This window comes from Heptranchias perlo, chromosome 4 (genome assembly GCF_035084215.1).
Source record: "Heptranchias perlo isolate sHepPer1 chromosome 4, sHepPer1.hap1, whole genome shotgun sequence".
Lineage (NCBI taxonomy): Eukaryota > Metazoa > Chordata > Chondrichthyes > Hexanchiformes > Hexanchidae > Heptranchias > Heptranchias perlo.
Window position 1 is genome coordinate 33,410,898 of NC_090328.1, and position 21,693 is coordinate 33,432,590.

Consider the following 21,693-nt stretch of genomic DNA (forward strand, 5'->3'; position numbering starts at 1 on the left):
AGAGCATGAAAAAATTACCTCACCCTTCCAACAGTCACTTGGGGGAAGATCAGAAAGATGTACCATCACCTTTCCCATTTCAGTGAAAGAATCCCATTCTTCTCAACCAGTTTGAGGATATAAATATCCTTTTTAAAAAGAAGCTTGGGAATAGGGATAGTGCTTATATTTGACTTGCATAGAGATAAAAGGAGATTATAATTTCTCTCTAACCTACAATATTCATGTGGTGAAACAGAAACTAAAAGGGACTAACAAAACATACTTTTTATATCCTTACCTCTACAACAAGTTCTGTACTCAAATGGTTAACAATATCCTGAGCACTCTTAAATGTACACATATAAGTTTGACAATTATCATATTATTTTAGTACCTAGACAAAAAAGGAAACATTATCAGCTGATTAAATAACCAAAGAAGACAAACTAATATTTGTGTCTGACCCTGGCTGGTAGAGGGTTAATACAGTGACCAGATAGATGCCTTTTGGCATGAAGCTCCTCTTCAGCAGAAGGAAGGATATCGCTACACTGACTGCCTGCTTAACAATAGTTTCATGTCCCCGGGGAACTTTCTGCAAATAGATTTCATCTCGCTTTCTCTTGTACTCCTTAAAACTTCCTGTTTTCTCACGGTCCTTTTGGACAGTGTTCAGACCTGCTCCCTCTCTCTTTGAGAACTCGGAAACCTCTCCAAAAGAATTCATAGTGTGCAAGCAACATTTTTTCATAACCTCCTATTCCCAGAAATTTTTAATGTTGCGATTTAGGGCTATATTTAGTGGTGTGATGGCTACCTGTTACTATGAATTGTAAAGTCAAACAAATTCAAACTGGATTACTGACTGCAGGTGGTTGAAATGGTACCTAAATGATTGATAATTATATTTATTGAGGTAATTACACTATTTCAATAGATATTTTCAAAACAAGTTTATTAATGTCTGAGATTATAGTCATCGAGACAACACAGTTCCTCAGTAATAAATTTGTACTTTCTCCCCTTTGAGTTCTTTCTCTCGCTATGCATCATTTCCTGGGCAGGTCACTGTCAATGCTACTCTGTAACCAACCACTAGGAGGTGGTTAAGTGCAGTATGTGGTGACTTGTCCTCTGATTCTCTCTCCCTCTATATGGAATAGTTCTTGATTTCTACTCAGTGCCTCTTCTTGAAGACCTGGCTGAGATTGGGAGCTTGACATGGAGTTTCAATCATTTTTAAAGCAACAAGTTGTAGCAGCAAATACAAATTAAATGGCAGTTAGTAATATTTCAGCTTATTTGTGCTTCAAATTTCAAACAATAGGGTCTAAAACTATCCAATCTTCCCTTATTACTCAACGACTAGGACAATGATACTCACAATGTAGCTCAGAGACCACCTGCGAGCCACTTCCCTCTCACCTGAGTCCATCAGCTGATTTATTGCCCCATGTCTCTCTATTTACAACACAAACTCTCAGATGTTGTTGGAGCCAATGGGCTGGGCTTTCCTCTGGGGCAAGTTTCCTGCTGGAGGTGGGGTGGCCAGGACTTCTGCCTGCTGGCCCATCTCGCTAAGGTCCATTTTCCAGGGTCACGGCTCGTTAAAAACGCAGGGCAGGCTCCCGGTAAGATCTCTGGCAAAAAGAAGGAGCCTGCTAAAGCCATCCAGGGAAATCACAACTGCTGGAGTCGCATTAAAGGGGGTGGCTGGGCCTCCACACTGCCATTAAAGGGGGGAGAAGGGCCCTGATGGTCTTCACTGAAATGTAATTTAAGGCCTCGGACTCAGCCAAGGCTTTTAAGGGAAGAGTAATTGGGGCAGAAGAGAGGCAAAGATGCTCACTATTAGGCTCATTCCCTTCGATAGTACCAGTATCAGGCTGTCTGTCACCATCCCAGGATGTAGTGCCACACCTCATCTGCCGGTAGCTGGGTCGGTGATACTTAAGGTAGGAGGCAAGAAATCGAATGGTTTGCCAGGCCCTGCCTCTACCCCCCAATGTCCTTTACATGTGCTGGAGTGGTCAAGGGTTGGGTGGCCAAGATCCTTCCTAAATTTCTGTGTACATAGTTCAGAATACTAAGCAAAACAACCATCTGCGAGGGAATTCCACAGGCAGGGTGTAAAACTTTGCCGCAGGCAGTATGCAGATTCTTTTGAATTAATACAAAATATTGAGGTGCAGCTGCAGCAACACTTGTAGCTGGCAAAAAATCTTGGAGGTCTAACTTAAGCCGTAGCAACTTTTTTTGTGGCACTCTGTAGTCCTAAATCTATCTTGTGGCGTTTAACATCTCAACAAATGCTGCCTTCTTAGAAATTAATGAACACATCTAATTGAATTTATTTATTCATTTTTATTGACAGTTATGTGGAAAGGAGTTTAACCGGATGCACAATTTGATGGGACACATGCACCTGCACTCTGACAGCAAGCCATTCAAATGTTTGTATTGCCCCAGCAAATTTACCCTGAAGGGAAATCTTACCCGTCATATGAAGGTTAAACATGGAGTGATGGATGGAGGGCCTGATTCACAAAGTAAGAACATAGATTTTAATGAAATATGAGAGATTTTTTCAGAATATGGTAAATTCATATGACAGAAACAAACTTTGACCTTACTGATTCACTGCATTGAATGCTTTAAAGGTTCTCTCTTCCTTCCCACTATTTCCCTTTTTTTCTCTCTTCCCCTCTTCCCTTCTGCCTTTTCTTTCCTCTCTTATTCCCTATTTCTCCCTTCTTTACCCTTACTCCTCTTTCCCCTTTCTCATGCATTGTTTCTCTTCCCTTTCTTTCTCTCTCTCTGTATCCCCTCTTTGTTTCTCTCTTTCCCCGTCTCCCCCTCTTTCACCTCTTCCCTTCTTCTCTCGCCTGTTCTCTGAAGATTCCATAATGAACTGAAGGGTTGGCTCACTACTTAATGTGGTCTTTCACACAGATGCAGTTGGAAAGATCTTTTTATCTTGCTTTCTATAAGCCAGGGAGGTAAAGGAAGCAGATCCATTCATACAAGATAAGCTTTCTAATGAGATAGTCTGGCTGGAAATGTAATGTGATGTGTGCAAACATAATTCTAGGATTATGCTATAAACTACCACTGAAAACAAAAAGGAGGTTACTCTATGAAAATATAAGAAATGCATTAACAGAAATATAATCATAATGGGATTTTATTTAACCTAATATAACTGGGAATGCCGAAGAGATGTAGACTCTGAACTAACAAATGTAATGGATGCTCTCAAGGCCCAGAACTGCTCGAGGTCGCTCACCATGGCCATCTGAAGTGTCCTCAATGGAAGCTCAGCATCCTTCCAGCTCTGAAGCTGTAACCACTGGGGAAACACTTCCTAGGAGCACTAGGATAGGTAAACAAGCACAGAAGACAGGCACTAAGAGGTTGCACAAGGGTGATTCTTAATTATTTCTGTTAACTATTAGACACAGATGGAATTGAGTTGTTGGATGAATTTGTTTTTTGTTCTGGATTTGGTGTTGCTGTTTATATTTGTAGTGAAGTGAGGGCAAGATCCTTAAGGCTGAAGTGAAGGAAGGCAATTGGATGGTGATTGTAAGGACGGTGGTGATAAGGATAGTGGGACCGTTGGTGTATTAGGGATGGAAGGGATGTTTTACATGAAGTGCCCCTGGATGTGCTTCTTTCTGAGAGCTCTGGGAGCTAGCGGCACTGGTGATCACTGTTGCTTCTGCTCATCCTCCTCTTTGCGCTGCTATTCCTCCTTCTCCTTATCTTCCACCTCCTGCTCCTGCTCCTACTCCTCCTTCTGCTGCACTTCTTGCTGCCCAGGTGGTGGTAAGGGCTGGTCCCTCATGATGGCAAAGCTATGCAACTTGCAGCAGATGACCACGAATCTGGGTACCCACCCAAGGCTCTACTGCAAAGCTCCTCCTGAACGGTCCAGGCAGCTGAAGCGGTGTTTGTTGATGCCTGTCTGCTCAATGATGTTTCTGGTGGCAGCATGGCTCTCATTGTAGGTCAGCTCTGCAGCTGTGCCCGAGTTCCTGACAGGTTCAAATTCAAATTGGAGCGTATGACACGATAGCTATTACTGAGACATGGCTGCAGGATGGTCAGGATTGGTAACTAAATATACTGGGTTATAAGGTCTACAGGAGAGATAGGGAATATGGAAGAGGGGGAGGAGTAGCCTTAGTGATTAGAGATGAAATCACTTCAATGATAAAGGAGGATATAACGAGAGGTAAGCAGCCAACAGAGACCTTATGGGTTGAATTGAGAAATAGGAAAGGATCTAAGACTATAGTGGGAATTGTGTATAGGACCCCTGGCAGCAGCTCTGAAGTGCTAGATTGTATAAATGCAGAGATTAGACAAGCGTGTAACAAAGGCATAGTGGACTTAATGGGGGACTTTAACCTTCACATAGATTGGGAAAAGCAGACTAGCAACTGTCAGAAAGGCAGTGAATTTCTTGAGTGTGTCCGGGATAGTTTTCTACAGCAGTATGTCTGAGAGGCAACAAAGGGGCAAGCCATACTAGATTTAGTATTGAGTAATGAACCAGATTTAGTTAACAGCTTAACTGTGCGTGAACATCTATCCAATAGTGATCATAACATGATCGAGTTCAATGTAGTGTTTGAAAGGGAAAAAAGTGAATCAGCTGCTAAGATTCTAGACTTGGATAAGGCCGACTTCAATGGGATGAGACAGAGACTGTCCATAGTAAACTGGGCAAATCTGTTAATGGGTAAAATGACTGATGAACAGTGGGAAATGTTTAAAGAAACATTTAACGAGACACAGAACCGGTTTATACCCCTGAGGGGCAAGAACTCCACTTGCCAAATAAACAGCCATGGACAACTAAAGAGGTAAGGGACAGTATAAGACATAAGGAAAGGGCATACAAAAAGGCAAAAAATGGCACAGATCCTGGCGAATGGGAAAGATACAAAGATCAACAAAGGGTCACAAAACAAATAGTAAAAGCTACAAAAAGAGAGTATGAAAAGAAACTTGCAAGGGATATCAAAACCAATACGAAGAACTTTTATAGTTATATTAGGAAAAAGAGGGTGGTCAGGAGCAGTGTTGGCTCCTTAAAAACTGAAAGTGGGGATATTGTCATTGACAATGGGGAAATGGCGGACATGTTGAATAATTACTTTGCGTCAGTATTTACAGTAGAAAAAGAGGACAGCATGCCGGAAATCCCAAGAAAACTAATACTGAATCGGGGACAGGGACTCAATAAAATTAACATAAGAAAAGCAACGGTAATGAAGAAAATAATAGCACTAAAGAGTGACAAATCCCCAGGACCAGATGGTTTCCATCCCAAGGTTTTAAAGGAAGTAGGTGAGCAGATTGCAGATGCCCTAACTATAATCTTTCAAAGTTCTCTAGATTCAGGAACTGTCCCTATAGATTGGGAAATTGCTCATGTCACTCCGCTTTTTAAGAAAGGAAAGAGAGGGAAACCGGGGAATTATAGACCAGTTAGCCTAACATCTGTTGTGGGGAAATTGCTGTAGTCTATAATTAAGGATGGGGTGACTGAACACCTCGAGAATTTTCAGTTAATCAGAGAGAGCCAGCATGGATTTGTGAAAGGTCGGTCGTGCCTGACAAACCTGATTGAATTTTTTGAAGAGGTGACTAAAGTAATGGACAGGGGAATGTCAATGGATGTTATTTATATGGACTTCCAGAAGGCATTTGATAAGGTCCCACATAAGAGACTGTTAGCTAAGATAGAAGCCCATGGAATCGAGGGAAAAGTACAGACTTGGTTGGGAAATTGGCTGAGCAAAAGGCGACAGAGAGTAGGGATAATGGGTAAGTATTCACATTGGCAGGATGTGACAAGTGGAGTCCCGCAGGGATCTGTCTTGGGGTCTCAATTATTCACAATATTTATTAACGACTTAGATGAAGGCATAGAAAGTCTCATATCTAAGTTTGCTGATGACACAAAGATTGGTGGCATTGTAAGCAGTGTAGATGAAAACATAAAATTACAAAGGGATATTGATAGATTAGTTGAATGGGCAAAACTGTGGCAAATGGAATTCAATGTAGACAAATGTGAGGTCATCCACTTTGGATCAAAAAAGGATAGAACAGGGTACTTTCTAAATGGTAAAAAGTTAAAAACTGTGGATGTCCAAAGGGACTTAGGGGTTCAGGTACATAGATTATTGAAGTGTCATGAACAGGTGCAGAAAATAATCAATAAGGCTAATGGAATGCTGGCCTTTATATCTCGAGGACTGGAGTACAAGGGGGCAGAAGTTATGCTGCAGCTATACAAACCCTGGTTAGACCGCACCTGGAGTACTGTGAGCAGTTCTGGGCACCGCACCTTCGGAAGGACATATTGGCTTTGGAGGGAGTGCAGCGTAGGTTTACTAGAATGATGCCCTGACTTCAAGGGTTAAGTTACGAGGAGAGATTACACAAATTGGGGTTGTATTCTCTAGAGTTTAGAAGGTTAATGGGTGATCTGATCGAAGTTTATAAGATATTAAGGGGAACGGATAGGGTGGATAGAGAGAAACTATTTCTGCTGGTTGGGGATTCTAGGAGAAGGGGGCACAGTCTAAAAATTAGAGCCAGACCTTTCAGGAGTGAGATTAGAAAACACTTCTACACACAAAGGGTGGTAGAAGTTTGGAACTTTCTTCCGCAAATGGCAATTGATACTAGCTCAATTGCTAAATTTAAATGTGAGATAGATAGCTTTTTGGCAACCAAAGGTATTAAGGGATATGGGCCAAAGGCAGGTATATGGAGTTAGATCACAGATCAGCCATGATCTTATCAAATGGCGGAGCAGGCACGAGGGGTTGAATGGCCTACTCCTGTTCCTATGTTCCTAAGTCTGAAGTCGTCCAGTAGCCAGCCTGTAACCTGACAACCTGGTTGGAATAAAGGTGGCGCAGAAAATTGGAGCAGGATGAATGAATCATGATTGCTGCCAGGAAACTGGGCACAGACCTGCCTGATGCACTGCCTGTGGTTGCAAACAAGCTGAACATTGAGAGAGTGGAATCTTTTTCTATTCAGAAAGATGCCAGGATGGTGATAGGGAGCATACAAGGCAATGTGGGTGCAGTGATTGGCAACTTTCACCGTGGGGAAATCTGCAATGCGGACAAAGCCTGGTGGTTTCTCATCCTACGTCGCTCCCCGAAAGAGATGTAGGTGTTCCTTCTGGCATAGAGAGCCTTGGTGGCCTACCTGACACAACAGTGGACTGCAAACTGGGAGGTGTCACTGATGTCACTTGCTACAGCCTGGAAGGAGCCTGTTGTATAAAAGTTATGGACCACGGTGACCTTCACAGCCAGAGACAGTGCTATCCATGCCCTGGTTTGAGGCTCAAGTTATGGCTTCAGCAGGTGACATCGCTCAGTAATATTCTCCTTGGTGAAACAAAAGTACCTGAGACATTGCTGCTCAGTGAAGTTCAGGTAGCAGAAGTGATCCCTGAAGACTCACTGTGGGTATGGCCTCCTACGCAGTGCCCTCCTCCTCCCTCTTGTCTCAGTTGCTCATGTTCTCTCTTGTCTTCTTGGCTGATCCCCCTCGTTCTCCAGCCTCAAGGGTAGCCCTACCAGACCACTATTGACTGCAGTAAAACTGATTTGAAAGCAGCCAAAAGCATAAGTCAGAAATCAGTTGTAGAAGTGAAAGAATAGGCTAAAAAACATCCAAAATTAACCAGCAGCCTAAAAGTACAAATCTTCCTGCGAGCAGGAGAAACAGTTGACAAGACACCACATTTAGGTGACAACAGAATGAAGCTTGAGACTGATGAAGCATAGCAAGAAACCTGAATGGGAAAAGACACCAGTGAAATCTAGATAACATGTGGAAAAAAGGTTATATTAAGAAAATATAGAATGAAAAAATCCTATTCAAACCATAAAGCCCAATCCTTTCATAATATACAAACTACCCTATGATGTACTCTATCCCACCCATTTATTCTCCTGAGGGAATTTTCTGTGTAAATATTTTCGAATGCTCAAAGGTTATCCTGTAATACGTATCCTTGCATCTTTGCTATTCATTCCTGCCCTACTTCCTGCCACGGATTGCATCCCCCTGCCATCCCTGCTACAGAGGGCAGTGTGATGTTGAATATTTGGTCTACTCGGTGCATATCCCTCCAGGAATGGATAAAGCATAGAGCTGCTTTCATGGTAACACCGCTAAGGTTTAGAAAAAGGAGGAATGGAGACCTACACAAAGTGGAAAGTCAGAAACAGGAAAGATGAAGAGCAAGGACAGACATCAAGGACATGGGGAAAGGCTGAAATAAAGGGGCAGGTAGTCGAGATATGGAATAGTGGCATGTGTTGGCTGCAGTTATAGATTTCTCATCAAAATTTTGTGTCAGCAACTTCATAAAATTTGTTGTTCACAATTAAATTGAAAATGTTTAAAATGAATTAATGATTGGTTAGTTAAATAATGAATTAATATTTATGTCCAAAATATTACCAACTATTTGCCTTTTTCTTTCTTATTCTCTAAACCTCCTGGCTACCTAACAGCATCTATGCTGTGAATTGAGAGGTTATGATAACTATTATCGTCCCTGGCAGTACAAACCAAGTACTGACCTTGACCAGAACGAGTTGGCTGTTCTTTTCTATCAATAATCTGTTGGCATCTTCTGTAACAAAACACTGTAAAATACAATTAGCCTGGCCAGCTAATAAATCAAAATTGCATTCTAATCAGCATATAGACCAGAGGAGATGAAATAATTTGACAGGTTAAGCTATTTCCAGCAGGCATGTGGTATCATGACAGGGAGGGATTAACATCAAACATTCAAGCTGATGTGCCATTTATAGTACTTTATTCTCTTTTGTTCCAGTTGTGAATGAATACACTTGTACTTACTGTGACCCTGCGATAGCTAAATAAAACAATCAAATCTTGTACTCAAAGAGTAGGTCACAAGGGCAAAAACTTTTTGAAACAGTGGCCATAAATAAAAAAGCACTTCTAACTTTCAATCAGAATCTGCTAAGTGCAGTGTTATTTGCTTTTGATATGCTTCTCTGCTTTGCCTCTCCACATAGTAAGTGACGAGTAGAGAACAGAAATTTGAACTAGGTTAATATCTTTTCCATTAACATTTCAGATGATGAAGGGTCTGTATCTGAAGCATTAACCTAACTTTCTCTTTCAGATGGTGACTGACCTATAACTTTAGCATTTTCTGTTTTTAATTCAGATTTCCAGTGTCCATGGTTTATAAATCTCTAATATTTTTATTTTTACTATAGCTTTGGGGAGCCATTTTGCGTTCTTAATTTCTTCAGAAGTGAACACTTAAGGGGGTAATTTTAAGCTAACCCGCCTGGCAGGAAACTGATGGGATGGGATCGACCGTCCATATTACACACCGCCCGATTTTACTTTCCATTTACTTGAAGTTCCCATGAGTCGTTGGTTGAGGCCTCCTATAGCCGAATTGCCACTCCTGTCCATTGGCCAGGTAGTGGATCTGGCCGGGTTCAGGCCAGACTCAGGGAACATTTATGTAAATGAGGCCCAGTCGGGCCTCCACGTCCCCAGACTCCCCCGGTCCGCCACATGCTTCAGGGCTCGGGTGCAGCGTACCTGCCTCCCCTCTCTTTAAAATCGAGGCCATAGAGACCAAGAGCATCCCAGGCTTGATCACTGGCCTATACTGGGTTAGCTGATCCCAGCTAGGGCAGTGATTACAATTAACCTCAGTTAGGGATAGACAATTGGTAGTATTCCCACTCCCGATCACTATCCAGTGACCTTTACTGGAAGTACTCATGTGTAGTCTTGGGTGAGGACAAGGTCAGCCTTGGCTGTGATGTCCCGTGATTGAATCTCCTGCTAGTGCTTACTGTCAGGGCTCACACATGAGCAGTGTCTACTTGGCATGAGGTAGCAGAGGGTGCTCAGTGCCCATTGAACCATATCTCAAATATGAATAGGGATGTTCAGGTTCAGGGATGGAGGGAAAGGAAGAAAAATAGATATAAAAATATATAGTCAGTGAAGATTGTCCCAATAATACACTTGTCTAAGTTATTTTGTGTTTCAAAACTTTATTAACAACTGGCAATCTGAAGCATCTTAAGTGTATTAATGTTAAATATTTTAAAAACTTAAATATTTAATTCAATATTAGATTATAATTATTGTCTCCCAGCTTTCATAGAACCATGTGAAAATATTTATGTGATCTCTTGACTGATGATCCTGTTGCTCTACCTTAATTATAGGCTTCAGGAGGAGAGGGAGAATTGGATTTGCACAGAACAATCTAATGAGCAATTTTGAGCAGGAGGAACCTTTTGACCTTTCCCAAAAGAGCAGAATTAAAAATTCATCCCAGTCTGATGGTGAGAGTGCCAAGGGGAGCTCTTGTCAAGAAGAAGAAGAAGAAGACAACTACTATACAATGGAACAATACAGTCCTGATGAGTATTGCAGAGCGGACAAAATATATATGCCAGAAGATCTATCCCAGAAACCAGGAAGACTGATTCAAGATTTCAGAGACTCAGACAATGAAGAGCAGGACAAAAAGGGAATGATAAATGAGGAAGAGGAAGACCTGATGGCTCATGGAAAATTTCTGCAGAATGGAACTGAAAGTGACGAAAACAGCACTGCTGCTGTGCACTATCTATTTGGTATCAATGAAAGCTACAAAGATTTTTGTCTTGATAGAAGGTGCAGTCCAGTGTGAAAAACCCAAAGATGATAAAATGTAACCACTATATTGATTTAAAAATCTGAAAGAAATAGGAATGCTGTAAACAGAATATGGAATGCTGATTAGACAGCAGAGATATGAGGTGCACAGTAGATTTTGCTTACAATGTTAATGTTTATTTAGATTGACTTGAACACTGTCTGATCATAGGGCCACATCTACACAACTTGCCCTTCTGTCACTGACAACTTATATAAAGCCCTCGTAACTACACAAAGCTGCAAATTTTGGCCTATCATCAATAGCCAAACTTGTCGCTTGGCAGGCATAAGGAAGGAGATGCCATCCTCAATTAACAGAGGACTTCTTGACCATGCAATTGGCTAAGACATGAACTGTGCAAGTGACCCTCAAGTCTTCACAAGGACCAAGTAAAAAGAAAAACCACAAGACACTCATGTATCTCACAAAGTATTGACTCTATTCACTGTGCGTTTATCAGCAGATTATATGTGTCACCTCAGTGCTATGAAGAGAGCACTTTGTTTGCCATGTTAATAAGGAAAGAGAATGTGCAGGGTCACTGCAAGTTTGTCAAACCTTCAATATGCAAATTAATATTGATATTTCTCCATATATCATTCAGAGTGCTTATTTTAAATGTACCTGTATTGTAATTAGTAATCAGATATTAGCCAGTCACATTTTGGTGTATTCTCTGGTATATTTTAAGGATTTGAAATATAACTTTAAATGATGTCCTTCTTGAGAACCTTCCTTGGTCTTTATCCAATGCTTGCAAAGTTTTTTAAAGTAATAAAATACATTAGCTGAAGTATGAGGCAATGCCGGAACTATTACAAACCAACTGCAAATGGAGAAAATATGTAACAATAAAATAATTATGGGTTTTCAATGAAATGGAGAATCTCATATGCTTGTCATCTGTGTTTGATCTGAAGTAAGATAAAGAAACAAAAGAATGCTCTTTTGTGAGATACATGAGTGCCTTGTGGTTTTTCTTTTTATTTGGTCCTTGTGAAGAATTGAGGACCACTTGTTTAAACTCCTACACAATTCATGTCATTCTGGAGTAAATATTGACTTAGATGCTCAGGAATGACAGCCCCACATTATGGCTGAGGATTGGAGTCCCGCTGCTGGCTCCTGCTTCAAATCTGCCATTTATATATGAAATTAAATTAGTCGCATTTCAGCTCGGCCTCATAACACTGAAGAGATCCATTTTGGAAGAGGCGGGGAAATGTGTGTATTTCTGTACCCGAAGCACATCTATTGGTTGAGAACATTGGTGCAGGAGATTGCGCGGAAGTCCGTTGATATGAATTCAGAGCTGACAAAGGATGGCTCAAAGCGAGCAATCATGATTGAGATGGTAGAAAAGGGTGAGTAAAATTAGGTAGGAATGTAAATATAAAATATTTGCTCAGAGAATATTACCACAGTATTCCATCATTTATTCATACACTCATTTATAAAATTCTTTTAAAAAGTACTGGTTATATGTGTTGGAAATCATTGTTTTCCAGTAATAAGTTTAAAGTACATGTAGCAAACGACCAATATGGAATACGTGTAGTGTTGTGTTGACCAAACTGCTTGTATTTATTCTTCATCAACAATAGAAATATACCACTTTCCTCTTCACCTCTTATTTCTGTTACATTGTCAAGGGAGCAGATGCTGTGTTTATCAGAATCACAAATTGTACCCTCCCTTTACAGGTTACTTTCTTCACTCATTTCTCAATATTGACAAAGCTATCATTTCCAGCATGTTTTCAAGATTAATGATATAATTATGATTTGCATTCCTAATTGTTACATATATTCTGTTAATGATATTCGTAATAGTTTTCTCAATAAAAATATACTAAGTACATCATTTGTGCCTGAATATCTTGCTGAACAGAAAGTTATGTGCTGCATTGTGCAATAAAGGAGCAGCAATTCATTAAATTTGTTCAATAACTTTAATCACTCCCATTTCAAATTTTCTTTCTAGAATGTAGGAACATAGGAACAGGAGTAGGCCATTCAGCCCCTCAAGCCAGTTCCACTATTCAATTAGATCATGGCTGATCTATACTTCGACTTTTTTTTTTATTCATTCATGGGAAGTGGACATCAATGGCAAGGCCAGCATTTATTGCCCATCCCTAATTGCCCTCGAGAAGGTGGTGATGAGCCGCCTTCTTGAACCGCTGCAGTCCTTGTGATAAAGGCTCTCTCACGGTGCTGTTAGGTAGGAAGTTCCAGGATTTATACCCAGCGACGATGAAAGAACAGCGATATATTTCCAAGTCAGGATGGTGTGTGACTTGGAGGGGAACGTGCAGGTGGTGATGTTCCAATGTGCCTGCTGCCCTTGTCCTTCTAGGTGGTAGAGGTCGTGGGTTTGGAAGGTGCTGTCGAAGAAGCCTTGGCAAGTTGCTGCAGCGCATCCTGTGGATGGTACACGCTGCAGCCACAGTGCACCGGTGGTGAAGGGAGTGAATGTTTAAGGTGGTGGATGGGGTGCCAATCAAGCGGGCTGCTTTGTCCTGGATGGTATCAAGCTACCTGAGTGTTGTTGGAGCTGCACTCTTCCAGGCATGAGAGTATTCCATCACACTTCTGACTTGTGCCTTGTAGATGGTGAAAAGGCTTTGGGGAGTCAGGAGGTGAGTCACTCACCGCAGAATACCCAGCCTCTGATCTGCTCTTGTAGCCACAGTATTTATGTGGCTGGTCCAGTTGAGTTTCTGGTCAATGGTGACCCCCAGGATGTTGATGGTGGGGGATTTGGCGATGGTAATGCCATTGAATGTCAAGGGAAGGTGGTTAGACTCTCTCTTGTTGGAGATGGTGATTGCCTGGCACTTGTCTGGTGCGAATGTTACTTATGAGCCCAAGCCTGGATGTTGTCCAGGTCTTGCTGCATGCGGGCGCGGACTGCTTCATTATCTGAGGGGTTGCGAATGGAACTGAACACTGTGCGAATATCCCACTTCTGACCTTATGATGGAGGGAAGGTCATTGATGAAGTAGCTGAAGATAGCTGTGCCTAGGACACTGCCCTGAGGAACTCCTGCAGCAATGTTCTGGGGCTGAGATTATTGGTCTCCAACAATCACGACCATCTTCCTTTGTGCTAGGTTTGACTCCAGCCACTGGAGAGTTTTCCCCCTGATTCCCATTGACTTCAATTTTACTAGGGCTCCTTGGTGCCACACTCGGTCAAATGCTCCCTTGATGTCAAGGGCAGTCACTCTCACCTCACCTCTGGAATTCAGCTCTTTTGTCCATGTTTGGACCAAGGCTGTAATGAGGTCTGGAGCCGAGTGGTCCTGGCGGAACCCAAACTGAGCATCGGTGAGCAGGTTATTGGTGATTAACTGCTGCTTGATAGCACTGTCGACGACACCTTCCATAATTTTGCTGATTGTTGAGAGTAGACTGATAAGCCAGGTCTCATATTTGTTGTGTAGAGTAAACCAGTTAAGTTCCACATTATATGTAAACCGCACTCCAAACCTGTTGGTAAATCCATTCGTGTTCTGGTGTGTACAGTTCCATCGATTTTATTCTAGTCAGTTCAGCAGAATCTTATATCTATCCCTGGTTAGCATGTGATGTTAAACAGTCTAAGACCAGTGGCCTTCCTCATAAAGTGACTAGCTCAGCACACCAAGGTTCAAACCACCAACCACGAGATTGTGTGAGAAGGTATTTTACCACTCTGGTTGCCACATTAACACTGAGATTGAATGTGTTCTGATTTTGTAGATTGGGAACTTGGTTACTGAGATGCTGCAATGGGGATATTTAATAATAGAATTCACTGATGAATTATTTCAGTACTAAATTTCACTTCTTTCTTGCATTCCTTGTTTTTTTTCCTTTCCCACTAACTTTCTCCGAACGTTTCCTCACATCTTGTGGGGTACAGTTCAGAGGTGCTGGGAACCTTCAGAACCTCATCCCAGCACCCATTATCCAAATGCGAGCCTTGATATTTGGTGTCAGCAATCTATTTGACCATGGAGGCATCACAGGGAAATTAGATCTTGCCCTCGAATGTCAACATGCACTTTCAGTAGGGGCTGCTGGATAATGATTAGGATTAGAACTCTGGCTAATTTTACCCTCCCCAGCCCAGGGCACTGAGGCCAATTGTGATGTCCCTCATGCCATTCTGGCTGAAATCAGTTAATCAGTACAGACTGAGGATTGAATCAGAGTCCTTTTCTTTCACTTTTCCCTGGACATACAACTTACCAGCAGTATAAACTAATCCGCCACTTCTACCTCCCCACCATCGATGTCCACTTTTGTCAATCTTCCTTCAGCATTCTGTTCTCTTCCTTCTACTATAGCTATAGAGGATGAATTTCCACAAGGGTTCTTCCGATTGTCCACTATAACTGGTGGAAGATCTGCAGAAACCCCAAAAAGGCAGCCGTTTTCCCAGGGTTTCTACGGCTCTTCTGCCAAAGTTGTGTTGGATGATCGGGAGAATCCCTGTGGAAATTTATCTCCTATGCCTATAGGACAATTGAGAGAATCCTCTTGGTAATTCACCCTCATAATCTTCATTTTTGGCAAGCTAATGTTAAGCCCATTCCTTTAATTTATCATACAGTTCTGCTTCTGGACCTTCAGTGATTTATTTACCATGACTCCGAGGTCCCTCTCCTGCTCTTTAATTTTTAGCAGTGCCCCCACATTTTATACATGTTCCTGGAATTTCCCAGACCTGAAAGCATCACATTTCATTTATCCAAGTTGAAGGACATCTACTCAACATGGGTCCATTCTACTAACTGACCTTTGATTAAAAATTCCCAACTTTCATGCATATTTTTGTTTCCTCTGCAAACTTGTGACTGGTCCTATGGTGGCACTGACATAAATCATTCATGAAGATGATGAACAGCAATGGTTCCAACACAGAACCCTACTATTTGCCACCACTGGCATCTTGGTGTCACCTTTAACTGTGAAAACAGATGCAAACATCAGGAATTTCCTTGGGAGTTCTCCGATTGGCAGCAGTAATTGCAAGGTAATCGGGGTTTCTGCTGATCTTACGCTGAAGTTACAGCAGCCGATCGGGAAAACCTCCAAGGAAGTTCCCGGCAAAAGTATCTATTAAGTATTTCAGTGATATCCTGGTCCTAACCTGCCCTGTTGAATCTCTCTATGTGACCTTTAATCAGTTTCTGGCTTCTAATTGAAAAAAGCTTTACCATTGCTACTATACCACTCTGCAATCCTTTTTGTAATGTCCCTTTGACATTTCTAATGGTGGCTATTTTTAATGGACCTATTTTTGTTTAAGTGGCATTTTTAAAAATGGACTGAGGAATTTCATACCCATATGTTATGGGACAGTGTGACTACACCCTATTTATAACATGTTTTAAAGTACTTCATAAATTCTATCAGGCTACTCAACAAAATATCAGTTCTTTAGAATTTATAAAACCAAAATACTGTGCAATATCCATCTCAGCACTCTGATTTATAATAAATGTGCACTGTAGAACACTAAAGTTCCTCATTCATTATTAATAAAATACAGCTGCACATGAAAAGCTTGTGGACAGTTGGCAGAAACTTATTGCACAATCTGTACCAAATCCAGCATGACTCTCCACACTCCTCCCCCGCAACCTCCTCCCACACCAGACAAACTCCCTTGCCCCACAAAGGGTCTAATGAGAGTGAGGAACTTAAAGTAATTAATACTAGTAAAGAAAAAGTACTGGAGAAATTAATGGAACTAAAAGCTGACAAATCCCCATGCCCTAATGCTTAAATCCAAGGGTTCTAAAAGAGGTGGCTGCAGAGATAGTGGATGCATTGGTTGTGATCTTCCAAAATTCCCTAGATTCTAGAACGGTCCCAGTGGATTGGAAGGTAGCAAATGTAACTCCACTATTCAAGAAAGGAGAGAGAAAATAGGGAACTACAGGCCAGTTAGCCTGACATCAGTCATCCAGAAAATGCTGGACTCCATTATTAAGGAAGTAGTAACAGGGCACTTAGAAAATCATAATATGATTAGGCAGAGTCAACATGGTTTTATGAAAGGGAAATCGTGTTTGACAAATCTATTAGAGTTTTTTGAGGATGTAACAAGCAGGATAGATAAAGGGACCCAGTGGATGTAGTATATTTGGATGTTCAAAAGCCATTCGCTAAGGTGCCACACGAAAGGTTGTTACACAAGGTAAGAGCTCATGGGGATGGAGGTATGATATTAGCATGGATAGAGGATTGGTTAATGGCAGAAAACAGAGAGTAGGAATAAACGGGTCATTTTCAGGTTGACAGGCTGTAACTAGTGGGGTGCTGCAAGGATCGGTGCTGGGGCCTCAGCTATTTACAATTTATATTAATGACTTAGATGAAGGGACTGAGTGTAATGTATCCAAGTTTGCTGACGATACAAAGCTAGGTGGCAAAGTAAACTGTGAGGAGGACACAAATGGCTCAATTTTGAAATAGTGGCGGGTTGGCAGTGGGCGGGGTGGGGGGGGGGGTGGTGAAGGTGCGCGTGGCAAACTCAAATTTAAAAAAGTACCTTTTCCGACGCGATTGCGATGTAATTGATGGTGATTAATGTTGTTTCCGGGTTTCATGCCCGGCAGCCAGTGTAATTGACAGACTAACTGCTGACAGGAGCTGCAACGCTGAGGGGGTGGGGGGAGAGAAAGAGAGAGAGAGAGAGAAACGTCATCCGGCGCTGGAACAATGAGTGGAGGGCAGTGAAGATCGGGGTGAGGAGAGGGGAAAATAGTGGGGGAGAGGGGGAGATCAGGAGGGGAAGAGGTGGAGATCGGAGAGGGAGACATTGGGGGCTGAGAGAGACCATAAGACCATAAGAGTAAGGAGCAGGAGTAGGCCATTCGGCCCCTCGAGCCTGCTCCGCCATTCAATGAGATCATGGCTAATCTGATTTTTAACTCAACTCCACTTTCCTGCCCTTTCCCCATATCCTTTGACTCCCTTGCTGATCAAAAATTTGTCTAACTCAGCCTTGAATGTATTCAATGACAGCCTCCACAGCTTTTTGGGGTAAAAAATTCCAAAGATTCACGACCCTCTGGGAGAAGAAATTCCTCCTCATTTCCATCTTAAACAGGCGACCCCTTATTCTAAGACTATGCCCCCGAGTTTTAGATTCCCCCACGAGGGGTAACATCCTCTCAGCATCTACCCTATCGAGTCCCCTCCGAATCTTATATGTTTCAATAAGATCTCCTCTCATTCTTCTAAACTCCAATGAGTATAGACCCAACCTGTTCAATCTTTCTTCATAAGACAACCCTTCCATACCCGGAATCAACCTAGTGAACCTTCTCTGAACTGCCTCCAATGCAAGTATGTCCTTCCTTAAATAATTGTAAACAATTTTACAACACCAAGTTATAGTCCAACAATTTTTATTTGAAATCTACAAGCTTTCAGAGGCTTCCTCCTTCGTCAGGTAAATGTTTACCTGACGAAGGAGGAAGCCTCCGAAAGCTTGTAGATTTCAAATAAAAATTGTTGGACTATAACTTGGTGTTGTAAAATTGTTTACAATTGTCAACCCCAGTCCATCACCGGCATCTCCACATCATCACTTCCTTAAATAAGGGCACCAGAACTGTACGCAGTACTCCAGGTGTGGTCTCACCAGCACCCTGCACAGTTGTAGCATGACTTCCCTGCTTTTATACTCCATCCCCCTAGAAATAAAGGCCAATATTCCGTTTGCCTTCCGGATTACGTGCTGCACTTGTATGTTGACTTTTTGTGTTTCATGTACGAGGACACCCAGATCCCGCTGTACCGCAGTATTTTGTAGTATTTCTCCATTCAAATAATATTTTGCTTTTTTATTTTTCCTCCCAAAGTGGACGACTTCACATTTTCCCACATTATATTCCATCTGCCAAATTTTTGCCCATTCACTTAACCTGTCAATATCCCTTTGCAGACACTTTGGGCCCGATATTACCAGGGCGGCGGGTTCGCGGCGGGGGGGTCGATTGGGCGCGTGGGTAACGCGCCCGGTGAAATCAGTCTGCTCCGCGCGCAATCACAGGATAATTGGATCCACTTACCTGGTCTTCCGGGTTCCCCACTGCTGAGCTGCGCGTCGGGCGGACTGCTGGAGGAGCTCTATTTAAAGGGGCAGTCCTCCACTGACTGATGCTGCAAGAAATAGGAAAAATTACAGCATGGAGCTTCCCAGGGGGAAGGCTGCTCCCAGGTTTAATGATGCCTCACTCCAGCTCTTATTGGATGGGGTGTGGAGGAGGGGGAGGAGAGATCTTCCTCCCGGCGGGCGGGAGGAAGCAGCCTGCCTCTGCCACCAAGAAGGCCTGGCTCGAGGTGGCAGAGGAGGTCACCTGCACCACCAACATATCGCGCACCTGCATACAGAGCAGGAGGCGCTGCAATAACCCTAACTAGGTCAGCCAAAGTGAGTACACTTACTCATTCCCCTTCACTCCGTCTGCCACATCACCGCCCCCATCCCACATCTCCTTCTGCACAGCCAACACTACTCTGTCACATCCCTCATCACACCCACTCAAACCTCATCCTCATCTTACTCACCTCGCCAGTACTCATCCCACCACTACCACTCAACCCAATCCTCATACAATCTCATGGCTCTATCTCATACTCACTCTCTCATGCATCTCTTTCACAGTCAGCCTCACTCAACCTGCCACTACCTGTGCTGCAGCCACAGGACATGCATCACATATGTGCAGTAGGAAGCGTAAGGCAAATGTGTCGTGAGCATGAAAGGGATGCACAAGGGTGTTTGAGGGTTTGTCATGGTTTTCAGTTATATTGAATTTCTGACCAACTCACATTACATATTATATTGTCACCACTACTGCCACGTCTTTGCGAATCTTGTCTGGTTTATGCAATAATGTCCTTTCCTGAGGATCACAACGAAGACCCACAACTGATGCCACCCATTGTGTCACTGCAGAGTGGGTGTAGGTGTATTTGCAGGGCTCTTTTGTGCAGACGACTGAGAGACGTCGGCGATGTCCCCGGTGGCACCCTGGAAGGATGCGGAGGAGAAGTTGTTGAGGGCAGTGGTGACTTTGACAGCGACAGGTAAGAAGATGGTGCTCGGGCCAGCCGGGAGCAGCTCGGCATGAAGGAGGCTGCAGATGTCCATGACTACATGTCGAGTGACTCTGAGCCTCCGTGTGCACTGCTGCTCAGAGAGGTCCAGGAAGCTGAGCCTCGGTCTGTGGACCCTGTGGCGAGGGTAGTGCCCTCTGCGACGCATCTCTCTCTGCGGTAGCCCTCCCTCCTGCTGTACAGGTGGATGTGTCACAGCACTGTGTTGTGGAGCTCCATGTATCAGAGGTGGACAGCGTGGCCGGCGAGGCTGGTGATGCTGTTTGCCCTCCGAGGAGGTCATGACTGCAGCTATGGCGGCCCCCATCCGGAAGATGTACATCTGAGGGGGTCCGCAAGGTAGGTAAATGTGTCTGCACACCGGGGTAAGTGTGCAAGTTGGTGACTTTGATTATTAGGAGGAGGGTGGTGGAGGCCAAACTTTGTCCAAAGTGACAGAGTGGCCTCCTGCAATGAGTGAGGGTCTCCCTCCCCCACCTGTCAAATGGACCTTTGCAGCTGCCACAGGCTGATGGCAGCAACACGTCCATTTGAACTGGGAGTGTTTCCCCCATTACGGGAAACAGTCCCAGTCAGTTGCAAAATCCTATCCCTGCTAAAATAAGAGGTCAATCCGGTCTGTGAACAACCTGAAGTACCTGTTCAATTACTTTAAGTGGCACCCCACCGGCTTTAATTGCCGGCGGGAGTCCCACATGCGGGGGCTACGCGCGCATTTGAGCGTGTCAGTGGGGAACCCGGAAATGGGGCGGGTTGGAGCCGGGCTCCGGACCCACCCCAGGAATCCCCGATTTTCGCAACCCCCCTGCCACGAACGCACCGGATCGCGGGGGCGAAAATCGAGCAATTTGTGTCCTCATCACAACTTGCTTTTCCACCTATCTTTGTATCATCAGCAAATTTGGCCACAAGACACTCTGTTCCTTCATCCAAGTCATTGATATATATTGTAAATAGTTGAGGCCCCAGCACTGAGCCCTGCGGCACCCCACTAGTTACAGAATGCCATTTAGAAAATGACCCTTTTATCCCGACTCTTTGTTTTCTGTTAGTTAGTCAATCCTCTATCCATGCCAGTATATTATCCCCAACACCATGAGCTCTTATCTTGTGCAGTAATCTTTTATGTGGCACCTTATCGAATGCCTTTTGGAAATTCAAATATACTGCATCCATTGGTTCCCCTTTCACCACCCTGCCCGTTACTTCCTCAAAGAACTCTAATAAATTTGTCAGACACGATTTCTCCTTCATAAAACCATGTTGACTCTCCTTGATTGTATTATGAGTCTCCAAATGTCCTGCTACTACTTCCTTAATAATGGATTCTAGCATTTTCCCAATGACAGATGTTAGGCTAACTGGTCTATAGTTACCTGCTTTCTGTCTCAATCCCTTCTTGAATAGGGGTGTTACGTTTGCGGTTTTCCAATCCGCTGGGACCTTTCCAGAAGCTAGTGAATTCTGGAAGATTACAACCAATGCATCCACTATCTCTGTAGCCACTTCCTTAAGACCCTCGGATGCAAGCCATCAGGTCCAGGGGACTTGTCAGCCTTTAGACCCATTAGTTTACCTAGGATTTTTTCTCTAGAGACATCAGAGAGGGAGACATCAGGGTGAGAGGGGAACATCGGAGCAGGGGGGTGCAGGTGACATCGGTGGAAAGGTAGGTTTATTTTGTTTGTTAACTTTGTGCGATAGTTTTTTATTTAATTTGTTTCATTTATTTTTGCCTGATTTCACCAGGCGTGAATCGGAAGCCTTGGGAAAGCCACCCAGGTAAGCTTAAAATCATTTTAACTATCTACTATGTCA

The 21,693-nt window shown here is 43.1% G+C and overlaps 1 protein-coding gene across 2 annotated transcripts in view; it reads left to right on the forward strand.

Moving 5' to 3' along the window:
• znf366 (zinc finger protein 366) overlaps positions 1-12,610 on the forward strand; it is a 46,458-nt gene extending 33,848 nt beyond the window's left edge. For both annotated transcript variants that reach the window (XM_067982739.1, XM_067982740.1), the window contains exons 4-5: positions 2,357-2,531; positions 10,269-12,610. In XM_067982739.1, the coding sequence (XP_067838840.1) occupies positions 2,357-2,531; positions 10,269-10,738 (645 nt within the window). In that variant the 3' untranslated portion in view covers positions 10,739-12,610. The remainder of the gene's footprint in view (positions 1-2,356; positions 2,532-10,268) is intronic.
• Positions 12,611-21,693: the final 9,083 nt, after the last annotated feature.